Source organism: Polypterus senegalus, chromosome 1, assembly GCF_016835505.1.
Source record: "Polypterus senegalus isolate Bchr_013 chromosome 1, ASM1683550v1, whole genome shotgun sequence".
Taxonomy (NCBI): Eukaryota; Metazoa; Chordata; class Cladistia; order Polypteriformes; family Polypteridae; genus Polypterus; species Polypterus senegalus.
Window position 1 is genome coordinate 168837988 of NC_053154.1, and position 25727 is coordinate 168863714.

Below are 25727 nucleotides of genomic sequence, written 5' to 3' on the forward strand. Positions count from 1 at the left end.
TGATGATCCAGTTCCCAGGAAGCTTTGTCTTCTTAAACCAGTGTGCATTTAAAATATATACTCCTTTCAGGATGCTTGTTGTTACTGGTCCAGCCTTCCCAGTTGCTCTGTGTTAGGTATGAAATAATGTCAAGTCATCTTTGGCAGAGTATAATTAACTACAATTATGTGCATTTGTGATTCAGCCTATTTTTGGTTACAAGTGTTGATAGTTGTCTCTGGGGATCCACATTTGTTTTCTAGGCCCTGAGATTGTACCTTTTGACTGAGAGCAGCCTGTATATAGTGCAACTAGGTATTGTTTTCTACTGACCATAGAAAATGTGTGCACATCTTTTTTCCAGTAATGTTCAACTGATCTGTACACAACTTCTCAGTATTGCTGCTGCAGTAAGGTTTGCATAGTCTGCCAGCATCTTGAGTGATCCTTTGTTTGCTTCACAGGCTTTTGAGAACACTTTGAAATCATGGGAGGACAAACAGAGATGTGAGTTTCCAAGACCTTCATCCCAGCATGCTCTGCTCCCACCAGAGATTGTCTCAGAGGAAGAGGCATTGCAGATCAATCGGTTTGGTCAGGCCGCTGGAGCACTCATACGCAGGTGAGGGATTGACCTTGCCTCAAGCAGACTGTCTTTGTGACAGACTAGTCTGACGCTGCTTAAGAGCTTGTAAGCATCGTAGTGCACCCTCCGCTGACATTATTAATTGTCCAGCACACCGTATTGTCTTTATCACACTGGTTCCAAATGAGTGATACAGACAAAAGACATCTCTTCTTGGTTCCCATTACATGACTTTTAGTTGAAAAGGATGTCAAACATGATTAACTGCTGCTCTTGTCAAAGGAGGATGTCAGATTACACAACTAGTAGTCTCTGGAAACAATTCCATGATAACGTTCTAACACAGTTTCATATTTCAAAGTGTCACATGCTCGTCTCTTTTTCCGACAGCGTACCGTATAACAGAGCTGGTGCTGATACAAAGGCGTTCGAGTAATGGTGGGTTCAGCCACAATCTCTGTCCTGTCAACATCCACCCCCCGCCCCCCAGTAACCATTGGAGGAGGAGTGAAGGTTTTAGATTTGTCAAAAATTTTGATCTCCATTTGTTGATGGATCTCAAAGTTTTAAAGTCCCCTGATACCAAAAACATTGACGTCTCGATAATGGGTGTGTGTGTTTGCGTGTCATGGTTTACTGGGGACAGTCTAGAGTTAAAATGGATGGATGAAAAAATCCCTCAGAACTTAAGCCTGTTATGAGATGATGACGTGCTGATTAGTTTTTTAACCAAATTGTGCAAGAGAAAGAGGCATTCTAGAGGAACCCTCAAATGCTGTAATTCTGCAATTAATTATGAATCCTTCTTATCAATTGCATTTGTAATGACCTATTTTATCATCAGAAAGATTAGCATCAGAGTGGTAAATTATTACTGAAATGTTATAGAATAGTTCAGGTAACTTGGTTCATAGGGAGCAAAGCCTACTGATGCCAGTCAGCCAGCCAGCCATTGTCTAACCCGCTATATTCTAACTACAGGGTCACGGTGGTCTGCTGGATCCAATCCCAGCCAGCACTGGGCACACGCACACACTAGGGCCAATTTAGGATCGCCAATGCACCTAACCTGCATATCTTTGGACTGTGGGAGGAAACCGGAGCACCCAGGGGAAATCCAAGCAGACATTGGGAGAACATGCAAACTCCATGCAGGGAGATCCCGGGAAACGGACCCAGGTCTCCTTACTGTGAGGCAGCAGTGCTACCACTGCGCCACCGTGCCGGCCCCTACCGATGCTCATGTCCAAAATTTTTTTTTTCTACTTCTACTCTTTCATGGTGCATAAAATATATGACATCAGACAGACATTGGTTTGCAAGGTCCATAACACATGTTTCTTATTCCTCATTGCCACATTACATGCACTGTACTTCCAGGTGAGTGCTCATTAATTCTCCGCCTTCACACACGCACAGAGCTCAACGCTTTGGCTTAAGACATAATCAAACCCGTCTGATTTAGTTGTTTTGCGAGTCATGGGGTATGTGTCACTATTCAACTGGTGCTCAAGGGAGCTAGCCATCAACTGCCTCTGACTCACTAACATTATGTAAATGAAGTCTGCGACTGAAAATCGATGCAAAAGTCGTGACGTGTCATGGCCTAATGCTGCTTTGTGACAAGCAGAAAAAAAGAGCAACAAAACAAATTTTTGCCTTTCAATTTTACATTTAAAATACATGATTCACAACAGCATCCCTGTGGGTGACTAAAAGAGTGTCCCCAGAGTTTCACACCTCCTTTATCCAGCAGTTTCTAAAAGTACATTAGACATTTTCAGTTGTAATTTTAGTGACAGGAACAAATGGAAAAGTTTAAATATAGTGAGATTTTTTTGTGGTAAAAATCAAACACAAATATTTGCCAACAAGTCATTAAAGAAAAAGGACACCTGTTGCTGTTTAGATTTTAGTGTTAAGTCCAGAATATAAAACCTTAAAGTCTAAATAAACTGGTTTTATTAAGTATTTTTTTTTTTTTTTAATCAAAAAACCTTTCCATATTCTAACGCCTTCCCTAGTCAGATAATTAATGCTGGCTGTTGTGGCTTCATACACAAGATGTGTGCATTTAGCAAAAGCCTGGGTGTATAAAGCAGCCATGATGGTATCACTAAGACACAACGATCAAACCCAAGTTCTAAATATTCACTACACAAAAATAATACCATAATAAAGATCACAGAGGCCTAGATGGAGCCAAACTGTGGTGAACATCAGGAATGAAAGACATCTGATCTTTTGTTTGTCATCAAGGCAGGCACCTCAAGTAGGAGATGTACACGGGGTGTGATGCCTTTGTGAAAATCTTGTTTACTACTTCTTCCTGTTGCTGTCTGTTTTGAAATTTTTCAACAAAGGAACTGGAATTGTTTGATCTTAAAAAGGATTGAGATGTTTCAAATTATGTTGATCATGACGGAAATCAAATGTAGAAAGAATTGTAGGTAGTGGATTATGCTTCTCCTCCATTGGTTTCCACATTCAGTAACTAGTAATTTAATAATAGATGGTGGTTTCCTCTTTTTTTATTACCATTGCTCACATTCAAGGACTGCCTTGAATTTGTTTTGTTTAGTTGTGTATTCAGCAAATCATTAACTGATATATTTTTTTTATTTTATTGATTTTATTGTAATCATTGCATACAAATAGATCAGTTTTTACAAAAAAAAAATAAAAATAGGACTGAATACAAATCAACCCACACCCCTGAGAAAGAGAGCTTGGCCAACAGACTAAAACTTAAAAATTGTAAAAAATTAATTCATTCATGAGTTTATTAGGCGGATACAGATACAAGGAGAAAAAAAAGAAATGGGGAGAGAATCTGCTTCCTCCGTGCTTTAAGAGCTTATTCTAAAATATTATTGATTAGATCCTGCCAGGTTTTGAAAAAGTTCTACACAGATCCTCTAAGTGAGAATTAGATTTTTTCCAATTTCAAATAGTATAAAACATCAGTTGCCCACTGACTTAAAAAGAGGAGAATTAGGATTCTTCCAGTTTAGCAAAATACGTCTGCGTGCTGATATTTTATTTGGTAATATGCTAACTCACATGTAAGCCGTCTTTGGACAAATATGGAATGCTCACAGATGTTCTGTGTGTGTCTTAAATACACAGTTTGGGACTCCGCTAGTAGTAATAGTGTCCTAGGCAGTCTCAAATGTATTCTTTTCTGGCAGAATCCCATGCCCCTTTTCCCCAGAGTCAATCATTTAGCGTGGTGCAAGACAGGAAAAGAAGCTCACTTTTTAAACACACTTTTACATTTTCCTGATCACATTTTTTCCTTTTGTGTGTTTAGCATTCGAGAAATCGCCCAGTCCCAACAGACCATTGAGCAAGAACTTGCACATGCTGTCAATGCCAGCTCCAAATCCATGGATGTGGTCTATGGCAACTCGAAAAACACAGAGGTATGCGTGATTTATTTGGGATGATTATTTTTGGTCTACCAGAATCTTAATTGAAAGATTGCCCTAAAATGTGAGGGGTTACAGGCTGGTAGGGGGCAATGTATAAAAAGTGTTGTGATTTCTACATGGTGTGACCAAAATTTATTTAATGTGTACCTTTAATCACATCTGAATTGTTTGATTTGTAATTTGAAACTGCGGAGCACAGGGGTAAATCATAGAATAACGTGTCTTTGTCCCACACATTATGGAGGACACTGGGTGTTCAGTACATTCAAGACATGACGTTCACTGTGGTGTGCATTGTGTTTGATTACAGAGTTTGGACTGTGGGTCAGTCATCGAGATGGTCAGCAATGTTAAGGCTCTACACAATGAGACAGAGCTGCTGCTGAGGGGAAAGATGAGTCTGGTAAGAATGTTTAGTCTGTTGGTTCATGGGAGTTGAAGTGGGTCAAATTGATATTTTGTAGGAAAGCTGCAGAGTTAAATATGTAAATTTAGGTGATTTGTTAGTATTATAATTGCAGACATTTTCCCCTTCATTTTAGCCTTAATATATTAATTCTTATTTCTCTATGTATTATGCAGGCTAAGGAAATTGAAATAAACATTGACTCAACAAAAGTGTGTCTTGAAAGCTCTTAAACATTAACAAGTATACATAGTACACAGGCTGCAAAATGTACAAATTTTCCTTGAATGTTTTGACTTTATGAAGTTAGAGTATGGATTTTTTATGTTTTTTGAGCATTAATCAACACAGTATTCTATCAGTCACATATTTATTTGATTCAGATTAATGGTTAATGGAGTTAATTTCAGGGAAAGTCAAATGCTGTTCGAGATCAAGCAGAAGTGGCTTCCTATTATTCTTGTGAAGTTTTTAATGCCACAACATGTAAGTGTCTAAAGATCAAATAAGCGAACAGTTGGTTCACAAGATGCATGGCAGTGGCTTTACTTAGAGGAAGCAACAACTTGTGCTTCAAAATCTCAGGTTCTGTTAGTAAAATGTTTAAAGTGGAATGCTCTGGGAGTTCATCACTGTGCTATTCAATTCATTTTAAATGATTTCACTTGCATACATTATTGTTTTGTTTTAGTAAATATGCCATCAGGGTTAATTCATTTGACATAAATTGACTGGAACCACTTGGTAAAGTTTAGTACCGTAGAAATATTTTTTGGGCAGCGCAATCATTATGAGTCCAGTAAAGATTCATCTATGAAACATGGCAAACGTGTAAAATCTGATATAATGGGAAAAATAACATGTTTGACCAGCTGGGTATATGATAGAGTAGAAAGTGGTCCGCATGAACTTGACAGCCATTATTCGGGTCAAAAGTTGTAAAAGTTCAGCACAGTAAACAATTCTTTAGTATGCCAGCATATCAGTAGCCATGAAGTAGTTGTACTGTTTCTCTGCATGTTTTCTCATTAGCCACATCTCTTATTTTTCCCAAAGCAGTTAGATGCCCCTCAGAAAGAGCAGTTGTCAAATGCTCTCGGAAATGTAGACCTACAGCTTCAAAAACTGTCTGAAATTTCTTGGTTGTGTCAGCTGTTTGAGCCTGTGGACGATGAGGTAGGTGGTCTTACTACTAAGCTTGGGAAGGTATAGCTCATAAACACATGCAGCTTTTCCTTTTAGTTTTTGTCATAAATAAAGTGAACTGCGTTATAAACAGTGTGAATTATTTAACATTTTTATTGTATAACCCGATTTATGTGCCTGTACATTGCCTAGACAATGGGAATGTTTTTTCAGTATGAACTCCTAAGACCTTTTTAGGGATTGTTTTTTCCCCTAGGTCAGTATTATGTTGTATTTATAATTTACAGTATGTTCCTTTTGAGTTAATGTAGTACAAATTTCAATTTGGTTTTTAAGATTACCCAGGTCTTTGTAAATTGTTTTGCTGTCCTCCTAATATTTTGCTGTTCCTCCTAATTTGGTGTCATTCACAGATTTAATACATTTACTCAATACATCATAGTCTTTTTTTTTTTTTGGGTAAGAAAAATTAGAAAGCAGGGTGGCATCATAGTGCAGTGGTAGTGCTGATGCCTCGAAATAAGGAGACCAGGGTTCACATCCTGGGTCCTTCCTGCATTGAGTTTGCATGTTCACCTTGTGTCTGTGTGGGCTTCCTCCGAGTACTCCAGTTTTTTCTCACTGTGTAATAGAAATGCAGGTTAGGTGAGTTGGTGACACTAAATTTGGTCTATTTTTTGGTGTGTGTGGAGTTGTGTGTGTGGTTGCACTATGCTGGACTGGCACCTAGTCCAGGGTTTGATCTTGCTTTGCGCCCTATGCAACCCTGGTTTGGATTAAGTGGGTTAGAAAACTACATAATTTGAAAGTAAATTTTATAAGTTGGATCATTCTAGCTTCAGAATCATCAATGTGGAGTGAAAATGAAAGTCTCCGTTCGTCATTTCTCTTCATTCTGCATGCTATTTAGAACATATTTGAATTCAAGTAGTATTTTAATTTTTGACCATCATTTCTATTATTTTATACACAGTAGAGCTAAGGTTCATTGCTCAGTATTTACTAGGATCCATGTTGTCTCTGAAGCCACATTTGTAACTTTACAGTTAAACAGGTACAACTTTCACCAATACAAAACAAATTGCCATAATCGACTGGCTTACAGCTAATCAATAATGCACCTTTTTGTTTTTAACACTACTAGAACAATCCCATCATGCTCTTGCTACTGGTCTTCATGACACCGCCTGTCTTGAAGCACATTTAACTTTCCTGTTTTAAAATTCTAAAACAGTAGCTTAACTTTACATCTTCATGAAGTATTTTATTTATTTCTTCAATGGTAAAAACTTGGGTGAAACATTTATTTAACTCATTTGTTATTTCCTGCTCCTTTTCAGTTGTGCCTTTGGTACCTTTTTTTTAAAGGTGGTAGTCCTGAAAGAATGTGTTACGGTATTTCTTATTCAGTTTTTTTAGTTTCCGTTTACAGTTGTGATTTCTGTTATTTGTATTTTATGGTTTTTCTTTGTGTAACGTACCTGTAGGTTGATCTTTTTCATTTGATGTTTTAATAATGTGTTTATTCATCTGTTATTCTTCCAAGGGTTTATGATTTTTTTTTTTTCATGTGAAAGTGAATTTTCCACAGTTTTATCTGCAAAGTTTCTTTCCCCAATTCAAAAGCTTATTTCAAACTAACATATTGAAATCAGTCACAGAGCTGGTTACTTCTCTTACTCTATCATTATATTTAGAAATGACCGAGTTTATACAGGCTTGAGACAATCTGCTAAAGAGGCAGTCGTTTGCCAGTATACGGATGAATGACTACCCTATTCTTGTGCCCTTCCAGCAGAAGGTTCTCAGTCAACCATAGTACAGCCTCTTGTGTAAAAAGTGCAATACATCTTGCATTTTCCTACCTTGGTAGTGTATGCGGGTTCACTTGCCATTGGGCAACCCTAACAGAGTTTATTGCGCTCTCAGAAAAATGGAAAAAAGAACATCAAGTTCAACCAATGCTCAACTTCAAGAATAAAGGTGATTTGTAAAACTAAAAAAGGTCAAAGAGATAAATAAGATGCTAGTACCATATTTTAGAGACTGTACTTGGACTTATTTCTTTGGCGCCTACATTTTGATATGTGCTTATAAAGATTGCTACGTGTCTGCCTCAAGCTGTCATATAGCTGTGCTGTTTAATTCAAACTGGAAACAGAGCCGTTTGGACCACCTTCTCTTAACCTGTGGTTCACCTCCCACAGAGTCACCTAATGGAATATACGAAGCGAAGCCGCAGTGGGAAGTTCCGTCTGGTGCCAAAGTTTAAGAAGGAGAAGAACAACAAGAACAAAGAAGCTGCAGGGAGCTGTCTCAGTCAGCCAGGTGGGTTTTTGAAGCTTTGATACCACAGTGGGACCACCTTAATATACATGTGTAGAAAAGGCAGACCGGTATAATCTCTCGGTGTATTGTAAATATTGAACGCTTTCACACTAATCTCTAAGAAGAACACAGCATTACTTAGTCGGATGAAGCATCCAAAAAGAACAATTTTAATATAGCACTGACATAAAGAATGATTTTGATATAGCACTGAAGAAATTCTGGAGGCCATTAAATTAGTTTATTTTTCATTTCTTTACTTTCGAACTGTTAGTGGAGTGGTATACTCTGTAAAATGATTAATTAAAAAATCCAGTGTTCAGCTTGACCAATAACCATATCCATTTATCCTACAGTGATGGAAATTCTAGATCATCACTTCTGATTATGGCCTAAATATTCACTTTCATATTAAATTTACATTTCTTTTGATTGGTTTTCAGTTCATAAAATCTATAACATGGCAAATTTAATTAGGATGTACTAAACTGTGTATATACCGAATTTCTAGTGAATAAAATGAAGTTCTATATTTATAGTTCAGTGCATGGTGTAGTTATAGTATATAGAATCTTCTATTCTGTATTCTGTATATAGTTCTGTATTCTTGTTTATCATGTCTCTGGAGTATGGCAAGACGTTGCATGTTGGTTGGACACTTTTCACAGTATAGTGTGGACATGCCAATACTACTAACTCAACTATTGCTACCAAGACTGATCCCATCTTCCGAATGACTGACTCTCAATATGAGCCCTGTAGGCCTCCTGTGGTTGCAGGTTTTTGGTCCAATCAGTTTCAGGGTCAGTGATTGATTTTATGTCTAGCTGGTCTCCTAGTTTAGTTAGCTGTCTAATCTACCATTCTGTATTCAGAAAAGTGCATTGATATGAAACTCTAACATGACGCTTTTCTACAAAATCACTCTTTTAAGATGGGGAGTTGGCTCCTGTAATTGAAAGTTAATGGCAAGGGGAGCAGACTGAGGGCAAATGACGGTGAATGCTAAAAAGCTTCAGTGTCAGACCCACTAATCATGGTCACTAGTAAATAATGCCTTAAATAACCAGAAGGCCTGATCAAAGGGAGATGGAAATATTAATTATGATAATGATCATTACCAAGATAACAAAAAAATGACCTGGTCAAAGGAGAATGTAAATAGTATTTACAGTAATAGTCATTAAATACCAAAAAAAATACCATATTACCAAGCTAACAAAAAAATGAAATCATCCCAATGCAACTTACAGTGCTTGTATAATTCCAATTAAAAAAATTTAACAAACCTTGTTAAATTTGTGGATTGTCACCAAAACATAGAAACTGTAAACAATAGCTTGCTCAATTAAGATAGTAATCACATTTTTAAATAGTCATAGGTTGTGATGAAAGCATGCAGGACTAATTTTCTATCGATTACTATGCAAAGCACACCTCTGACATCTACTGGCAGGTGGTTGTAATGACCATACAAATATAGTGAGATGATAGAGAGATGTTCAGGTTCAGATTATATGTCAAAGCTTTGAAAATGGAAGAAACATTTTAGTACAATTTATCACTTTTGCTACAAGTGTATTTTCTGATCTGTCTTTGCAACCCACACAGACAGATACAAGTATAATACATTGTTTTAATATGAAACAAAAATGTTTACTAGACCTTTTATTTTGATCAAAAAGAAAGCAACCCCACATTTTGTGTGCATTAGTCAGCACCTACATTTTATTTTCTACTTTTTTGTACATTAAAAGGTTTGTTTATCCCATGAACTGCTTATGGTTTCTTCCATTACCCAGAACCAGACTGCGGTATGTGGTCAGGCGTGCCTCATTACCAGCTCACTCCACCAAGCATTTAACTATTCAATTTTCAAGAATTTCTTTATGGGCTGCTGCCAAATAAAAGATGACTGTTTTCTGGCTTTTGCACACCCATGAAAGGAAAAGAAAACTTCCATAAAATGCATCAAATTCTCCAGAGCTCCTACACAGAAAAAAGCCCACCCATGGACTGGTCACTGTATTCTTAGGGTCCTCTGAAAGTGACCCTACATTATCAAATTACTGCTTTTACTATTTTCTCAAGTGGATTTCAATCACATGCTAAATGATGGAAGGGTGGAATCATTTATGTCTTTTTATGTTAATCATTGCTATTATCTCTTGTTCACTGTTGTGATTTTTTTTTCCTAATTCTAATCACAGTATAGCGGTGTTTGATTGAAATGATTTTATTTTTCCCCTTTTGCTTTTAGATTGTGAAACCATGCCACCCAGTCCTCTTCACTTACTCTGTAGTTTACATTTGGCTGGGAAGGTGCAAATGACGCAAATCATAGATGGAGGCTGGGCTGGCCATTTTCTGTCTCTTTTCTCTCTTTGTTTCTCTATCTGGTGTTGGGTACTCAAGGGTTCACTCACTCTCTAACAGTGCACCTCTGGGGTACGGAAGACGTGGCAGTGTGGCTGGAGGTGCTCAGCCTCTGCGAGTACAAGGACACTTTCATTGGCCATGACATCCGCGGAGCCGAGCTCCTGCACCTGGAGCGGCGTGACCTCAAGGTACATTCTGATGCTTGAATTCCCCCTTCCCTAAGTGCCGCCGTCATCCTTGCAACTAACCTGTCTAACTATGCTTTTCCCTAAAAGCAAATGACATACCGCCACATAGTAGATCAAGAAGGTAAGGAGTCACACTGCAGTGACTTGTGGAACATTTTTCACAGAAGCAGTGCATAACCCTTAATAACTGCATTTTAGTTATCTATTTGTGTGATGGGCTGCTTGGTGGTGTGCTGGGTAGTGCTGCAACCTCACAGATTCAATTTTTCAGGGTTAAATTCAGTATCCAGTTATACAAAGTTTCTCCCATGCCTTAATGAGTTTTCTCTCACGCGTAGCCAAAGATATGCTGGTAAGTTTATTTGGCAATTTTGAATTAGCTCTGGGTGAGTGTATGTGTTTGTCTGTATGTGTGTGTATGTGTGAGTGGGGCGGACACCCTGTTGAGGACTGTTTCTCGCAGAGAAAATACTCTTTGGGAGAAGCCCAAATATAGCAAAAGGCACTTTCTCAACAAAAGAACTTTGTTTTCAGGACCCCCCAAAACCCTCCGCCCCCTACTAGAAAAAACCTCAGATCTCTTTATTGCTTCAATGCGGTGTATGGTTGCTGCTGTGAAGACTGATATAGTGCAAAGTGTGTCCCAATCAAGAGTTCATGGTTACCACAACCCAACCCCTTTATTGCAATCGCAAATTATTGGGGGAGATTATTCCTTAGTTGCAATGCATGGTGCAGATCACCAATGAAGCTGCTATGAAAAGTGATGCAGTGCGAAGTGTGGCGCTCCATCTTCAATAATAAATCTTAGACTACAAACAGATTTGAAAGATGGCACCAATACTTGTGGTAAACCAATCAGCACAATTCATCACCTGAGCCCCACCCATGATATTTCCTGGTTAAACAAAAAGTACATACTATGGAGTAGGAGCCAAAAAAAAAGAACTAGGAACTACCTAACAAAAACTACAAATGGCACAGTTCCTGCGGTGGGAATGCTATAATACTTCCTGAGTTCCTAAAAAGTTCCCACGGTGGGAAAGTGCCTAATGATGCATGCATCCACTCAAGCCAACCACCTCATCCCACACACTTTAACAGACACACTGTCAACCTCTCGTCCACTCATTCACATCACACACATGCAAACTTAGTCACAACCTGTCTTAATTCTATCTGCGCAAGATAAGCAATCATCAAGAATATATTGCACAAAATTCATTGTGGGATTGTTATCATTTCAAGCTGAAATATTTAAAATCAATTGGTTTTTTTTATGAACAGTGTATCCAATCATGTGGCATTTACTAATTAGCCAGGAAGTAATATTCAAAATTGAGGTTGCAAGTTAGCTATCAAAAGAAGTAGCGAAAATGTCTTAAGATGAAAATTCATTCGCTTTAACAGACCAAAAAGCATGTCTTTGGAATGCCCTCATTCCAAGATGCTCTCACAGCCTGTCTGATCTACCATGAAATGGCCTCTAAGGGTACAATTTGAGGTGCCACTATCTTCAGAAGCATAGCCGTTTCAATGGCTCTGATACTGCACAACCTCATGAAAACTGAGGCTTTAAAAACCAAGCTGTGATCAATGCAGGAAATGTGGTGCTTCCATAATTTTGGGACAAAGATGTTATTTCTTGATTTACCCCTCTGCTCCACAATTTAAAATTATGTAGAACAAGTGTCATATCTACAGGTTGTGACTGAAATGTATGCAGATACCTTTAAATTAAAGTCTGCAATGTGCACTTTAGTCACGTCTAAATTATTTGATTTGTATTTTTAAACTGTGGAGCAGAGGGGTAAATCAAGGAAATATGTGGCTTTGTCCCAAACATCATTGAGGGCATCTAACCTGCTCATAAACACAAAAGGAAAAAAAATACAAGTACTTCCCTCCAAGATACATTAAAGCTTTTACTGATGCAAACGTATAAAGAGTACATTTATGGGCATTTATCAGAGCTTGCTAGTGATAAATCAATGAATAAAGCTATTGAATTGTTAGCTGCCCCTGCTGCATGTTGTGTCAATACCTTGGTAGGAAATATCCAAAGTCAAACGACATCAGTCAGGCTGATCATATGTCCCTGTCCATGGATGAATCGACAGACAACACAGACATGGAGCATCTGTGCATTTATATCCATATTTTGATGGATCAGAAAGGAACGGTGGGAGCTAAGGGTGCCTGAGGACCTGGGCACACTTTCCAGCCAATTGTGCCCCATTGCTTTTGAATAGGAGCCCTCCCATTGACTTCATTTGTAGATATTGACAATGTAATTGAAGTAGCAAATAAGCAGTAATTATTTAATTATTTTCATTGTGAGGACTCTGAAATTCAACATGTAGACATGGAGTGAATCATTTAATTTAGTGATGAATTCTCTCCCGTGGCCTTGTGTGCCTTGTCACCTTGAGCTCAATACTTGCCCGCTGTTCTAGGTGCCTCACATTTATAGATTCCACATAATTTTAATAACTGAAAGTAATTAAAAACTAATTGATGATCTGGGACATAGCTCTTGGCTTTTAGTGCTCACTTTCATTGACTCGTCTAGATGCTGTTACCACTGTTTTCAGTTAGGTAATAGACCCTATTCACATGTGCGCATATATGTATTTTTGTTTTTTTCTAGAAGGTGAGGTGAAAGTTTTTAATGCTCCTTGGGTTACGCAGAACAATGACAAAATAGTGGAACGAGCTTTAGGAGTGTCTGTCTAACTTCAAATTCTAAAAAACAAAATTATCCGCACCTTAGTCACGACAGCATTCCCACTGATTGAATTAAGCCAGTAAAAGAGGATTTGTTTTGTTATACGTCGTGACAATAAATGTTTGTAGTTGCCACTTCAATGTTGATGACTACAGATAGTCTACATGCTACATTAAGATTGATGCCATGCCTTCATAACTTGAACAACTTAGTTGTCCTACCAACACTCGAATCAGCTTTTGAAAGGACAAAAATGCTCATCTCAGACTTAATGTATGGGAGTCTGCGCTGATGGAAAGCAGCACAACATGTCATTTCATAACTGGCTTAACACTATGAACCATAAGTTTAAAACCATATCTAACCCTTTTATGTTCATGTGCTTCATGGCAGGAATATAACAACTCATATAAAATAAAATATGGAAAAACATTTTGAGATGATACAAAGACAAACGGTTGCGAGGATCCATAGATGAAATGCAGTGAATTTATAAAGTCACATCTAATACGTCTTATTAATTCTAAATGTCAACAAACTGAGGCTGTAGGTTAGCTGAAACTGTCGGCATACTGGCATGTGCCTTGGTAATTATAAATTCATTGCCCTACAAAAAAAGTGTTTGCCAAGTTTTGAAAGCTTTCATTGTGGAGTGCTTTTTAATGATGCTTTCTGCATTGCTAAAATCGATCTTTGAAAGTGAAAAGAGAGAAGTGTAATAAACACTATCCTTTGTTAGCTAACAGGAACTGGATTTACTCCTTGGTCTGTCATTTCCAAATTTTGCCAAAAAAAAAAGACTAAACCGTAATTACTTTGATCTGCTAGGAGCTGTTAACCAATTGTTCAGTTTAAACTGTTTTGAATAATGGCAGAATAACCTCCCTCTATCTTCTAACAAGGTAATTTAATAGTGAGTACCTCTCAAATAGCCAAACAGTTACTTCATTAGCAAGGTACTTATGTATTATATTTTAAACTGGACATTTTCTGGGCCTTATGTGAGGGATGATTTTTATTTTTACCCACAAATACCTGATAAAAACAAATTCCCTCAGTACAAATTCACAGCATTATAGAAGTGTATTATTTTTCCAGCACTCTTCTTCTGTATAAAACACAAGGCAGCCAATTTGAGCTAGTCACAATCCCAGTGTGCTTCAGTGTTTAAAAGATGTACATAAATAGCTTATTGTTACAGATCCTGTTGTCGTAATTCTCCTTTTTGTGAAGACATCTACCACTTAAGCAATTAAAAAAAGATGATGTCTCCACAGAGGTGGCCTGTCTGATATCATTTTCTTTATTCCAGGATTTGGGAGTGACGAAAGTGGGCCACATGAAGAGGATTTTGCACGGAATCAAGGAACTGAGCCGGAACAGTCCTGCCACCGAGGCATAGCCTCAGCGTTCACCTCCTGTATTTTCAAAGCGCATTAATGAAGGAACTATTTGGTTTTCTACCAGTTTTGCTGTCCACAAGCGTGCCTGGGCAAATCTTGAAACTGAAACCTCTTACAAGCCATGTGATCCGATCCATCTTAGTTGGGTGGTTATTTTTATTTATTTATTGATTTTTTTTTTTTTTTATTGGAATAGTCTAATCTAGTCTGCTTTTGCAGTTTCCTACACAGCTGACCCCCAAATGCTTGGAGCAAAAAAAAAAAAAAGTGCATACAACTAAGGTCTGGTCCCAAATGTGCCTGGTTATTGCTGCTGCTGAAGAGCCAATGAAAACGGAGTGGGTTCCACAGCATTCGTGCCTTAACTGATCCACTTTCAATCTAGATTGTGTTGAATCAGGAGAGCGTCTTGGGAACTTTAAAGCTGGTTTGCCGTGGAGCCAAATCTTGAAGGAGAAGGAGACCGTGTCATCTGGGCAAGCTGGTTGCACCATCTGGCGCATGCTCAATGCTCTGACTCAAGAAGCTCTACTGCAATTGCCTTAAACAAATGCCATATCCTGCTACAATCAGGGTCATAATGAATGAACTACCCAGTCCTGCTCTTGAACATTTTTATTCTTTTAATTGAATTTTGTATGTTGAACAAAAATCCTATGAGCTCACTTTTTGAAGTCTTGGGTTCATCATGTTGAAATTTCTCTCATCACAGTACCCGTGCATTTGGAAGGCACCAGCAAAACATTGTGATTTATTTCATTCCAGGGGTAGGGCTGTTTTTTTTTTTTTTGTTTTGTTTTTTGTTTCATTATTTTTTTTTTTTATATTCCAATGGATCACCTTTTTGCCGAATTTCTTGATTTATGTTGAATTTGGACTTTACTTCACAACCTTCTCCATACTTGGTACCGTTACATTCATTTGGAAGCTTGCTTTTTCCAAAGCACACTGGACCACCGCTTTCTACCCAGTGCCTCTCAAAACTAAAAGGGCCACAATTTCTTGTAGAAATTTTTTTTTATATAAATATAACGGTCATCTGTCCTGCAAGGTACAATCCACATGGCATTATGTCAAGACCCGCCAGTCTGTCAGGGTTTTCTCCCAGGCAAGGATAACCGATCACAACTACTCAACCTCCATGTTGATAACTGAAGCGACTGCCCTTGGGCATGACCCCACTCAGTACCAGATTGCACAATTCTTCTCGAATGTGTAGGTCCAAGCAAAGGAGCCCTATTCATGCCTGCTGCTACTAATGGCACCAAAAGACTTGGAAATTCATTCCAGAATCACTTTCTCAAAATTGGTACTTTGTTTTTATTATTTATTATTATTGTCGTGTAACTGTGAAAAACATCAGGAATGTAATTTACTGAAAGCCAGCCTTCTTGTCTAAGGGACAGAAACAAAAGAGACAAAATCAAAAATGAAACTTATTAAGTCCCCATGGAAGTGTTTCAGCTTCGCTCCGCAAACCCATGGGCTGACAGTTGGAGTGTTCCATTGGGAACGTCTTCCCAGGGATTCAGAGAGACAGCATGAGCCTGCTAATCTGACTTCAGGGACCAGCGGGCCTGAAAACAAAAATGGATAAGACGATGGCAGGCTTCAGCTGAAAAAAAAAAAAACACAAACTGGGGACCCCCTCAGCTTAAAAGCAAGTCATTTTGCTTTCAGGGTACAAAAGAAATCCTCAATGGGGGTGTTGAGGGTTAGTGGATGTGCTTGTACAAGAAAAGAATTATGCAAAATAAAACAAAAAGGGTTTTGAAAGCAGGGGTAGGTGAACTATTCTGCTTTAATTAGTTTATGGACAACACTTAGCCTTGATCATGGAATGGATGTGTGACTTTTAACCACCCCGTGTCTTTCTCATCTTTTCTTGTTCATGGTCGCCATCATCTTCAACAGCTAAGCCCCACCTGGCACACTGATGCTTTCAATTTAGCATGTTACCATCTTGGGTGGGTTTTTTTTTTCTCTTTTATTTACTTGATAGCTTGGCTTCCAGGTTTACTGTCTGGGGACTTTTAGGGACCAGCCATATCATGTCTGCCTTGCTCTGTCCCCCTTGCTTTTGACACAGTTGGAAACCACAGACACTGAGGCCATCGGGGAAGACAATGACGGCAAGAATGTTGTTAAATTCCACTTTAATTCTTTCATTCTGTTGCTGTCCTGGTGTACTGGTGATGCAAATCTTAACAATGTGGAGCTCTGAAGTTCTTGGATTTTAACAATTTAGTGTGTTTGGATGTAAGTGTGTGTTTTGGAATTTAAAGATATTTATATAAGTCCAACAAAAAAAAAAATAAAACACAACAAATCTTGAGAAAATGGGGGTTGAAAAACAGCCAACCACTCTTTAAAGAAGAGCTGTGTATGATTTCAGCACTGGCAGTTTTAAATTGTGTATAAAATATAAATATTGAAAGAGCTACTGCTAAGTGGACAGCTTATGGATTTTGTTACATGTAGAGAGCCTGAATGCTGTGATGTGCCCCATTTTCACCTCTGTTTTTACAGTGGTGGACAAGAGTACAAGTTAGCCAAATTTGACATTTATGATGGGATTGTAACTCCAGCCAAGATTCTAAAATTTCCACAAAGTGATTAATTACAGAGTTTGAGTCAGTGATGGTGTGCCAGAAAAAGCGTCAAGTGAAAACATTGCCATATCTGCTGGCACAGGTGTCATTCTCTCCTGTTTTGTGACCCAGTTATAAAAAGTCAGCCCCGTGGCATATGTGATGATATGCAAAGATGATAACAGCCCGAATGCGCTTATCAGTTCAACGGAGAAATTTGTCAAATGTACCCCTCAGGACTAAATTAAAGCAGCCATCTTACTAATCGTGACTAGAAGCCGTATCCTCAACTAAGACACAGTGCAGCGTTTGAAGGAGAATTTTCCATTATTTGGTAAGTGGAATGTTGCGCCTTAATTAAAGAAAACTTTCTCCTCATCGTTACAATGACACAGGGTGTTCCCCTTAATGTCTGTATCTCTTTAATAAGCCTTGCAGCCTGTGGCGGTGATGTGTTTTTGATATTTTAGTGAGCTTTGTGCACAGAATTGGGAAAAATGCCAGGATGCCTCTTAGGTTTGCTCAGATGGCTGAAGCCATGCCCACCTAATGTGTTTTTTTTTTTCCTGTCCTGGGTAATTTTTTTAGCTTAGGGGGGAAGATTGTCCCATATGGGTTGGCAGTTAATGTGTTTTTGTGGATGAGTGATGTTGGAATGGAGGCTTCATTTTATGATCGACAGTAAAGCCTCTGTTGGCGATACTGAGGCGGTTTCGGTTTTCCAGCATTCTACAGGTAACAGGGTTTCTGCTGCATGTGTTTTTATTAGCCTTCGGCTAAGCCATGTTTTTCATTTTATCTCTTGAGCCCCACAGCTTTTCATCGTGGGTTGTAAATTTGGGGATGTTGGCTGTCGCCATTTTCTGCCAGTCTTTCAAAAGTTCGGCCTATGTGCTACATACCTCTCTTTTGTGCTGACATTTATGTGGCTATTGGTTCTTAGAAGAACCAGCTCTCACTTTTCTACATGCGTAAAGTAAAGAGACTTAGATGGCAAGATACAAACAACAAATGACAATCACAGATGCAGGCAGAAAACAGCTATTTCCAATTTTTGCTTCCCAGTGCTGGGCACTGGAAGGCAAAAGTGATCCCAATATACGTCTGCCAACTAAACTTCCTCACGTGGAGGTGAAAGTAATGGAGGGGGTGAATTTTTCTATGGTACTGAAGCAGCGTAGAACCTCTTGGGATTGCATTTTCTTTAAACTGGCATGAACTCTGCTACATTGGGTTTCCAGACAGCTTATTGCCTTCAGGTCAGAATGAAATCCTGATCTGAAAGCTTTTTTTTGTTTTTCTTTTGAAGGAAACAGAAATATTGGCAAGTCTCTGTTGTGGTTGTTTTGGTAAGTCACTACATGAAGACTAGAATTGTGCTTTGCTTACAGAGACAATTTCACAAGAAACCAGCCATTCTACATATCAGTTCATGAAGCTTGGGGATACATCTCATGGGTCCTCCCGTGAAAGTGTCTTGAGTATATTTAATGTTTAATTTATAGAACGTCAAGTATTCAAGTTAAGTATTGCTGTTTGTTCACTCATGTACATAACCCCAGCAGCAGGGGTGTAAATATCTTTGTTCTTGTACAGAAAGCACCAATCTTCCAGTAAAATGCGGTTATTGTTTTAACTTGTTTCTTGTCTTGTATTTATTCCTTCTGAAAAGTTTGCAAAACTTCTGATTGGGAATCTAATCCTGTATCCTACTGGTAATAACATTTTCAAAGAAAGAAAAAAAAAATATATATCAGGCGTGGTTTCCCCTAGACTTTCTCATATACCCCATATACAGTCACATGAAAAAGTTTGGGAACCCCAAACCCCCCCAGCCTGCATAATAATTTAATCTACTTTCAACAAAAAACATAACAGTGGTATGTCTTTCATTTCCTAGGAACATCAGAGTACTGGGGTGTTTTCCAAACAAAGATTTTTAGTGAAGCAGTATTTAGTTGTATGAAATTAAATCAAATGTGAAAAACTGGCTGTGAAAAAATTTGGGTACCCTTGTAATTGTGCTGATTTGAATGCATATAACTGCTCAATACTGACTACAGTGAAACCTTGGATTGCAAGTAACTTGGTGTGCAAGCGTTTTGCAAGACAGGCTAAAATTTTTAATAATGTTTGACTTGATAAACGGTCTTGCAATACGAGTAGGCCGTATATGCTTTGTCAGCCGAGTGTCACATGAGCACAACTGAGCTAATGGTTCTTCTCTCTCTCGCTGCTGGATTGTGGGTAATTGTCTCCCATTCTCGGGCTCAGTCGGCGTGCCTTACTCATCAACATCAGTCAACATCCATATGAGCATATACTGTTTAGTATAGCATTGTGACCACGTGTGTGTGTGTGTTGTAACGTGCGAGTCCCTGTCTTGCACCCCAAAACACGAAGCTGAGTCACCGTACTTTAGCAACACCAGCTTTACTCCGCTTGAAATGGGAACAGCACAGTTATTTATTGTAGCGGGATCTGCCGCTCTCCTATAAACAGAGAGTTTACACACAGCACTCAGGCAGGGTCGGGGCCAGGTTAGTGGCCAAGTAATACTGTGCTCTGCATTTATAATTTTCCTTGTACTGTATCAACCATCAATGGCAGGTGCTTATAGCATGTCCGCGATCTTTTCAGATTCGATTTTACGGCAAACTGCTACACCACTGGGAGCCTGCGGTTGCTTCGGGACGCTCTTCCGCGTGTCGTCCCGTTGGGTAGAATCCCAAAAGAGTTTCAAAACTCACTCACACCAGCCATGATTCTTTTCAAAGGTAAAGTGCAGGTTCATTTGTTTTATGTATTTTTACTTTATATTTTGTATTAATCATTTTTATATGAATAGTTTTGGGTTGTGGAATGAATCATCTGAGTTTCCATTATTTCTTAGGGGGAAATTCTCTTTGATATACGAGTGCGTTGGATTACATGCACATTTCCGGAATGAATTATGCTCGCAAACCGAGGTTCCACTGTATTTGCAACACCAAATTGGTTGGATTGGCCCGTTAAGCCTTGAACTTCATAGACAGGTGTGTCCAATCATGAGAAATGGTATCTAAGGAGGTCAATTGCAAGTTGTGCTTCCCTTTGACTCTCCTCTGAAGAGTGACAGCATGGGATCCTCAAAGCAACTCTCAAAAGATCTGAAAACAAAGATTGTTGAGTCTCCTGGTTTAGTGAAGGCTACAAAAAGCTATCTCAGAGGTTTAAACTGTCAGTTTCAACTGTAAGGAATGTAATCAAGAATTGGAAGGCCACAGGCACAGTTGCTGTTAAACCCAGGTCAGGCAGGCCAAGAAAAATACAGGAGTGGCATATGCGCAGGATTGTGAGAATGGTTACATACAACCCACAGGTCACCTCCAAAGACCTGCAAGAACATCTTGCAGCAGATGGTGTATCTGTACATCGTTCTACAATTCAGCACAATTTGCACAAAGAACATCTGTATGGCAGGGTGAGGAGAAAGAAGCCCTTTCTGCACTCACACCACAAACAGAGTCGCTTGTTGTATGCAAATACTCATTTAGACAAGTCATATTCATTTTGGAATGAAGTGCTTTGGACTGATGAGACAAAAATTGAGTTATTTGGTCATAACAAAAAGCTCTTTGCATGGTGGAATAAGAACACCGCATTCCAAAAAAAAAAAACACCTGCTACCTACTGTCAAATTTGGTGGGGGTTCCATCACGCGGTGTGGCTAGTTCAGGGACTGGTTTCCTTGTTAAAGTTGAGGGTCAGATGAATTCAACCCAATATCAACAAATTCTTCAGGATAATGTTCAAGCATCAGTCACAAAGTTGAAATTATGCAGGGGTTGGATATTTCAACAAGACAATGACCCAAAACACAGTTCGAAATTTACAAAGGCATTCATGCAGAGGGAGAAGTACAATGTTCTGGAATGGCCGTCACAATCCCCTGACTTGAATATCATCGAAAATCTATGGGATGATTTGAAGCAGGCTGTCCATCCTTGGCAGCCATCAAATTTAACTGAACTGGAGAGATTTCGTATGTAAGAATGGTCAAAAATACCTCCATCCAGAATCTTGACACTCATCAAAGGCTATAGGAGGCGTCTAGAGGCTGTTATATTTGCAAAAGGAGGCTTAACTTTAACTTTAAAGTATTGATGTAATAGCTCTGTTGGGTTGCCCAACTTTATGCACCTGTCTAAGTTTATGATGCATATTGCATATTATCTGTTAATCCAATAAACTTAATGTCACTGCTGAAATACTACTGTTTCCATAAGGCATGTCATATATTAAAAGGAAGTTGCTACTTTGAAAGCTCAGCCAATGATAAACAAAAATCCAAAGAATTAAGAGGGGTTCACCAAACTTTTTTTATATGATATCGGGATTGATACTTGAGGAGTAAACCACAAGACAATGATTGTATTTTTATATAATATACATTAAAGAACCATCAACATCAAATTAAATTAATAACATACTGAACGATTATTATAAAAGTAAAGTTCAATAAATCAGACTCAGCAGCTGCATGAATAAAAGGTAAAGTACCATTTACGGTTAACGGAAATAGCCCAAAAGTTGATAGAAATCTACATTTTGTACCTTATTCTAGGATGCAAAATTTGGTTGACCTAAGTGAAATCTTACTCAAGATGTCGTGTTTTCATACACACACACACACACACACACACACACACACACACACACACACACACACAGACAGACAGACAGACACACATAATTCCAGAAATGTTATTTTAGGACTTTTAGGTCACAAAAAACATTGAGATTCATCAAAATCTGGAAATGGAATTTTTGGAGGAGTCCAATACTTTCCCTTTACTTTGTATAGGAGAAAGTCAGGGAGGTATAAAACGTCGAAATTCATCAAAATCTTGAAATTGAATCTTAAGTAAAAAGGTAATCTTATGAACAGTTAACTATAGTTTATAAGGCCAACATACAAGTTTCCACCCCTTTTCCAGTTCTAATGAAATTTTAGCATTCTAACACAGTGTAAACTTGTTTGCATTTACTCACAGCGCATTACAAAATATAAGACATATACTGCATAAAGGTTGTAATTAGCAATACAGGGTTCCCTAGAGATGCTTTGCATACTATAACACTTTGTATTGTAACTAGGAGTTCCATCATTCATCTCATACTCAAGTTAAGAATGATTCAGTTTATAGAAATTATTTTCAAGGACTTGGCATTTGAACAAGTCGTAGCAATTTACTTGTGGATATGGAGATACCTGCATGGGCGCTAGCAGAGAGAAGATTACAAAATATATTGTTAACAACTTTTTCTCCTAGTTGTTGGAATGCTATGCCATCAAAGAAGTCAACTTTCCTCCCATCAGTGCAACCACCGACAAACCGCTGCAATGGACTTCAAGCACAGGGAGATCTTCTGACTTCTAGATTGGTGGCCATAATGCATTGATGGGGATTAGGATTAGCAAACAAAGGTATGTAGATCTGATTGTAATTTCATATTCAAATGTTTTTTTTTAATTGTAAGTCTAATATATGTGCATTATGTTTGATACAACTCTGCTTTTCTCCTACTTTGAATCATATTTTGCTCATTTCCTTTGCGGCTTTCCGGATTGGCAGCCTTTTTACAAGAGCTACTCTCAAACTAAGTTTATGACTTCAAGATGCTGGTTACTTGTAACTGTGCCCCAGTATTGAAAGTCAATCTCAACAACAGTAATAAAGACCCCTGGACTTCTTTCAATAATGGGAAGGTTTTAACAAAACCAAAAAACATTTTTTGTGAAAACACTTAACAATTTAACACTAGTATACATATAAAATTAAGCCATAAATCAATAAGACAACTTTGAAGCTGGGTTATTTGGTAAATTTGAAGGATTGTTGTTTCACGATTGGGCTGCTTCTTTAGGAGACCTTTTTTTTTTTTATTTTCTTCATCAAGGCTGCAAGCTGAATTTTTACAGTCTGATGTTTGTTTTCCTTACACATGTATTACACAGAAAAGCAAGAAGATTGTATTAAGGTCACACATGAATACAGTATACATGTGACACAGTATGGGCCAAACCAAATGGATGAAACAGGTTTTATTGCTAAAAGCATGACATGACTTAATATTACATGAAGAAAGATGTGAATACTGTTTGAGGTAAGTTTGTATACAATGGTACAATACATAGTTCTTAACAGTTTGGATTTGACTGCTAAATATACAGTATATTTATACTGGAACAATATGGTTTAATCAAGTTTAAAAATTGTTCTCATCAGTTTTGACTTGACTGCAAAAAATATGATTATCATAGCTAAAATATGTTTTAATCAAATTTAAAAATTACAATCTAAGAACTGAATTACATCTGCTTACCAGATGGGCTGTTTCTGCCCAGAGCTGGTTGCTGTTGTGTGCCCTGCTGTACTTCATCATGACAGGATTTGGCTTTCTGCAGTCCTGATCTGGACCTGAGCTAACTTCAGTAATGAATACACGAGTCTGTTCTTAATGTGTATGTCAGGCATTATGCTGATGCAGTTACTTTGCAGGACTGGGGGGTATTTTTCATACGTGGATTACTCGTTTAGCCGGATGTAATTGTTGACGATTTGGCATGATCCTGGATCTGTTGATTTTTCGAAACTTTTGCTGAATGGCTTCGCTGTTCATGAATGAGTGACCAATTGATATCGGTGTGCAAATTATAAGAAAAGAATTTCATAGAGGGTTTTGCATGATCGGCAAGATCCTCTATTGCTCCCGGAGAAAATTCTAAAGATACCGCTTTAGTTGGGGGTCAGATAGGGATATTGTACCTCGAAGATTTATTAGCACCTTATATTCGAAGTCAAACTAGGCGAAGTTGGGCTCTCACAACCACACCAACAGTATGCATTGCTTTGAGGTTTTTTGCAAGCACCACTTTTTTTTATATACTGTAGGCAATGCGGAAAATCTATCTAAAAGTGCAGTCTGCCAGGCAATTCGTAAAGTCTGTTTGGCTCTGAAATATTTCCTTCGGGTTTTCATAGTGTTTCCTGGACACCTGCATGTGCAGACAATAAAAGAGGCGTTTCATGCCATTGCAGGTAGGTAATAAACAGGCAAAAACACCCACAGTTCCGTAAAGAATCTCACAATCTGCCTAACATTCTCATTACCCAGGATTTCCAAATGTGATTGGGGCACATGGGACTGATCAGAGTGGAGTTTGATCAAACATTATTTGGAAAATGTATCTCTCCTCCTGATGAATAATCAGACACAGTGTCTTCATCAAATATTTGACCTTCGTCAATATCTCGTTGGTCAGACACAAGTTCTAGGGATATGACATTCCCTGCAACTGACCCAACAAAAAAAAAGAGGGCTATATGGAACATACCTATGGCACACACTGAGGACAAATACATGCAATGACCATCCTTTACCTGAAATGAAGTGACCACTGCATCCTGCCACTGGTTCTGAGGAGAAACAGGGTGATGGGCATTTTGCTGGACAGCCAACTCTTCTGCAGGGGTTAGGTCTGGACCGAGTGGACCTCAACCTGTTTTTTGGCTTGTCTGCCGCTTTAGAATTAATGGTTTTTATATTATACAGTTATTAGCTTTAGAATTAATGGTTTTTCATATTAAAGTATATGATTATGTCAACAATTCTTTAAATAGTTATATACCAATTTACCAGTTAAAAGTACATTCTTGTACTTCACTTTAACCTGTTCCCATGTTCTCCTTGTGCTCATGTTTGATCTGGAATTATGACATATTAAATAATAATTAATCTGACACATAGGAAATGAAACGCTGGATTCAGTAAGTACAATGCACACTACTTAGCGTTTAATTTGTCGGCCACTTTTTGCCAGCTGCCTTTTCTGGTCTGGGCTGCTTTTGCAGTGTTACCCCTTGTGCATATTAAATCTTGAAATTCTTCATATCCTTCGAGTAAAAGGTCCTGGTCCGCTTGTGTGTGGGATTATGTCAACAATTCTTTAAATAGTTATATACCAATTTACCAGTTAAAACCTGTTCCCATGCACCCGTCTATCAAAGACTTGCTGATCATGTTTTCTAGACTCAATATATATGGGCTTTTCAATCAGCATGGGCGCGCGCATTCATCTCAGCTGATTAGATCCAGCTAGACCAGGGATCCTCAATCACGGTCCTGGAGAGCCACAGTGGCTGCAGGTTTTTGCGCCAACCCAGTTGCTTAATAAAAAGCACTCATTGCTAAAGTAACACTTCTGCTTCACTTTAGTGATTTTGAGCCCTTATTGCTTAATTTTGTCTTAAACAGCTATTTTAATTGCTCCTTATTATCAATAACATGCAAATGACAAGAGAGAGCAGCATTTCTCCATTTAGCTTATTTACATTTACACCTGTGTGTATTTATCTGCACTATTGGGTTTAATTAAATACTTGGAAGAAAAATGAAGAGAAAAAAGTGAAGGACTGAGAATTACTTGTCCATTTTAGCCTTCAAATCATTTGCATGATAGAAAGGGAAAGAAAATCTAGGATATGAGAATGACCTGACATAGCAGAGTTAAT

The 25727-nt window shown here is 38.3% G+C and overlaps 1 protein-coding gene across 8 annotated transcripts in view; it reads left to right on the forward strand.

Annotated features, from left to right (window-relative positions):
- The window catches only part of LOC120535065 (diacylglycerol kinase delta-like), a 135936-nt gene extending 117131 nt beyond the window's left edge, over window positions 1-18805 (forward strand). For 6 of the 8 annotated variants that reach the window (XM_039762600.1, XM_039762627.1, XM_039762644.1 and 3 more), the window contains 7 exons: window positions 445-602; window positions 3880-3991; window positions 4311-4403; window positions 5463-5582; window positions 7760-7880; window positions 10317-10447; window positions 14488-18805. In XM_039762600.1, the coding sequence (XP_039618534.1) occupies window positions 445-602; window positions 3880-3991; window positions 4311-4403; window positions 5463-5582; window positions 7760-7880; window positions 10317-10447; window positions 14488-14577 (825 nt within the window). In that variant the 3' untranslated portion in view covers window positions 14578-18805. The remainder of the gene's footprint in view (window positions 1-444; window positions 603-3879; window positions 3992-4310; window positions 4404-5462; window positions 5583-7759; window positions 7881-10316; window positions 10448-14487) is intronic. The other 2 variants (XM_039762610.1, XM_039762619.1) reach the window with 2 other exon arrangements.
- Window positions 18806-25727: the final 6922 nt, after the last annotated feature.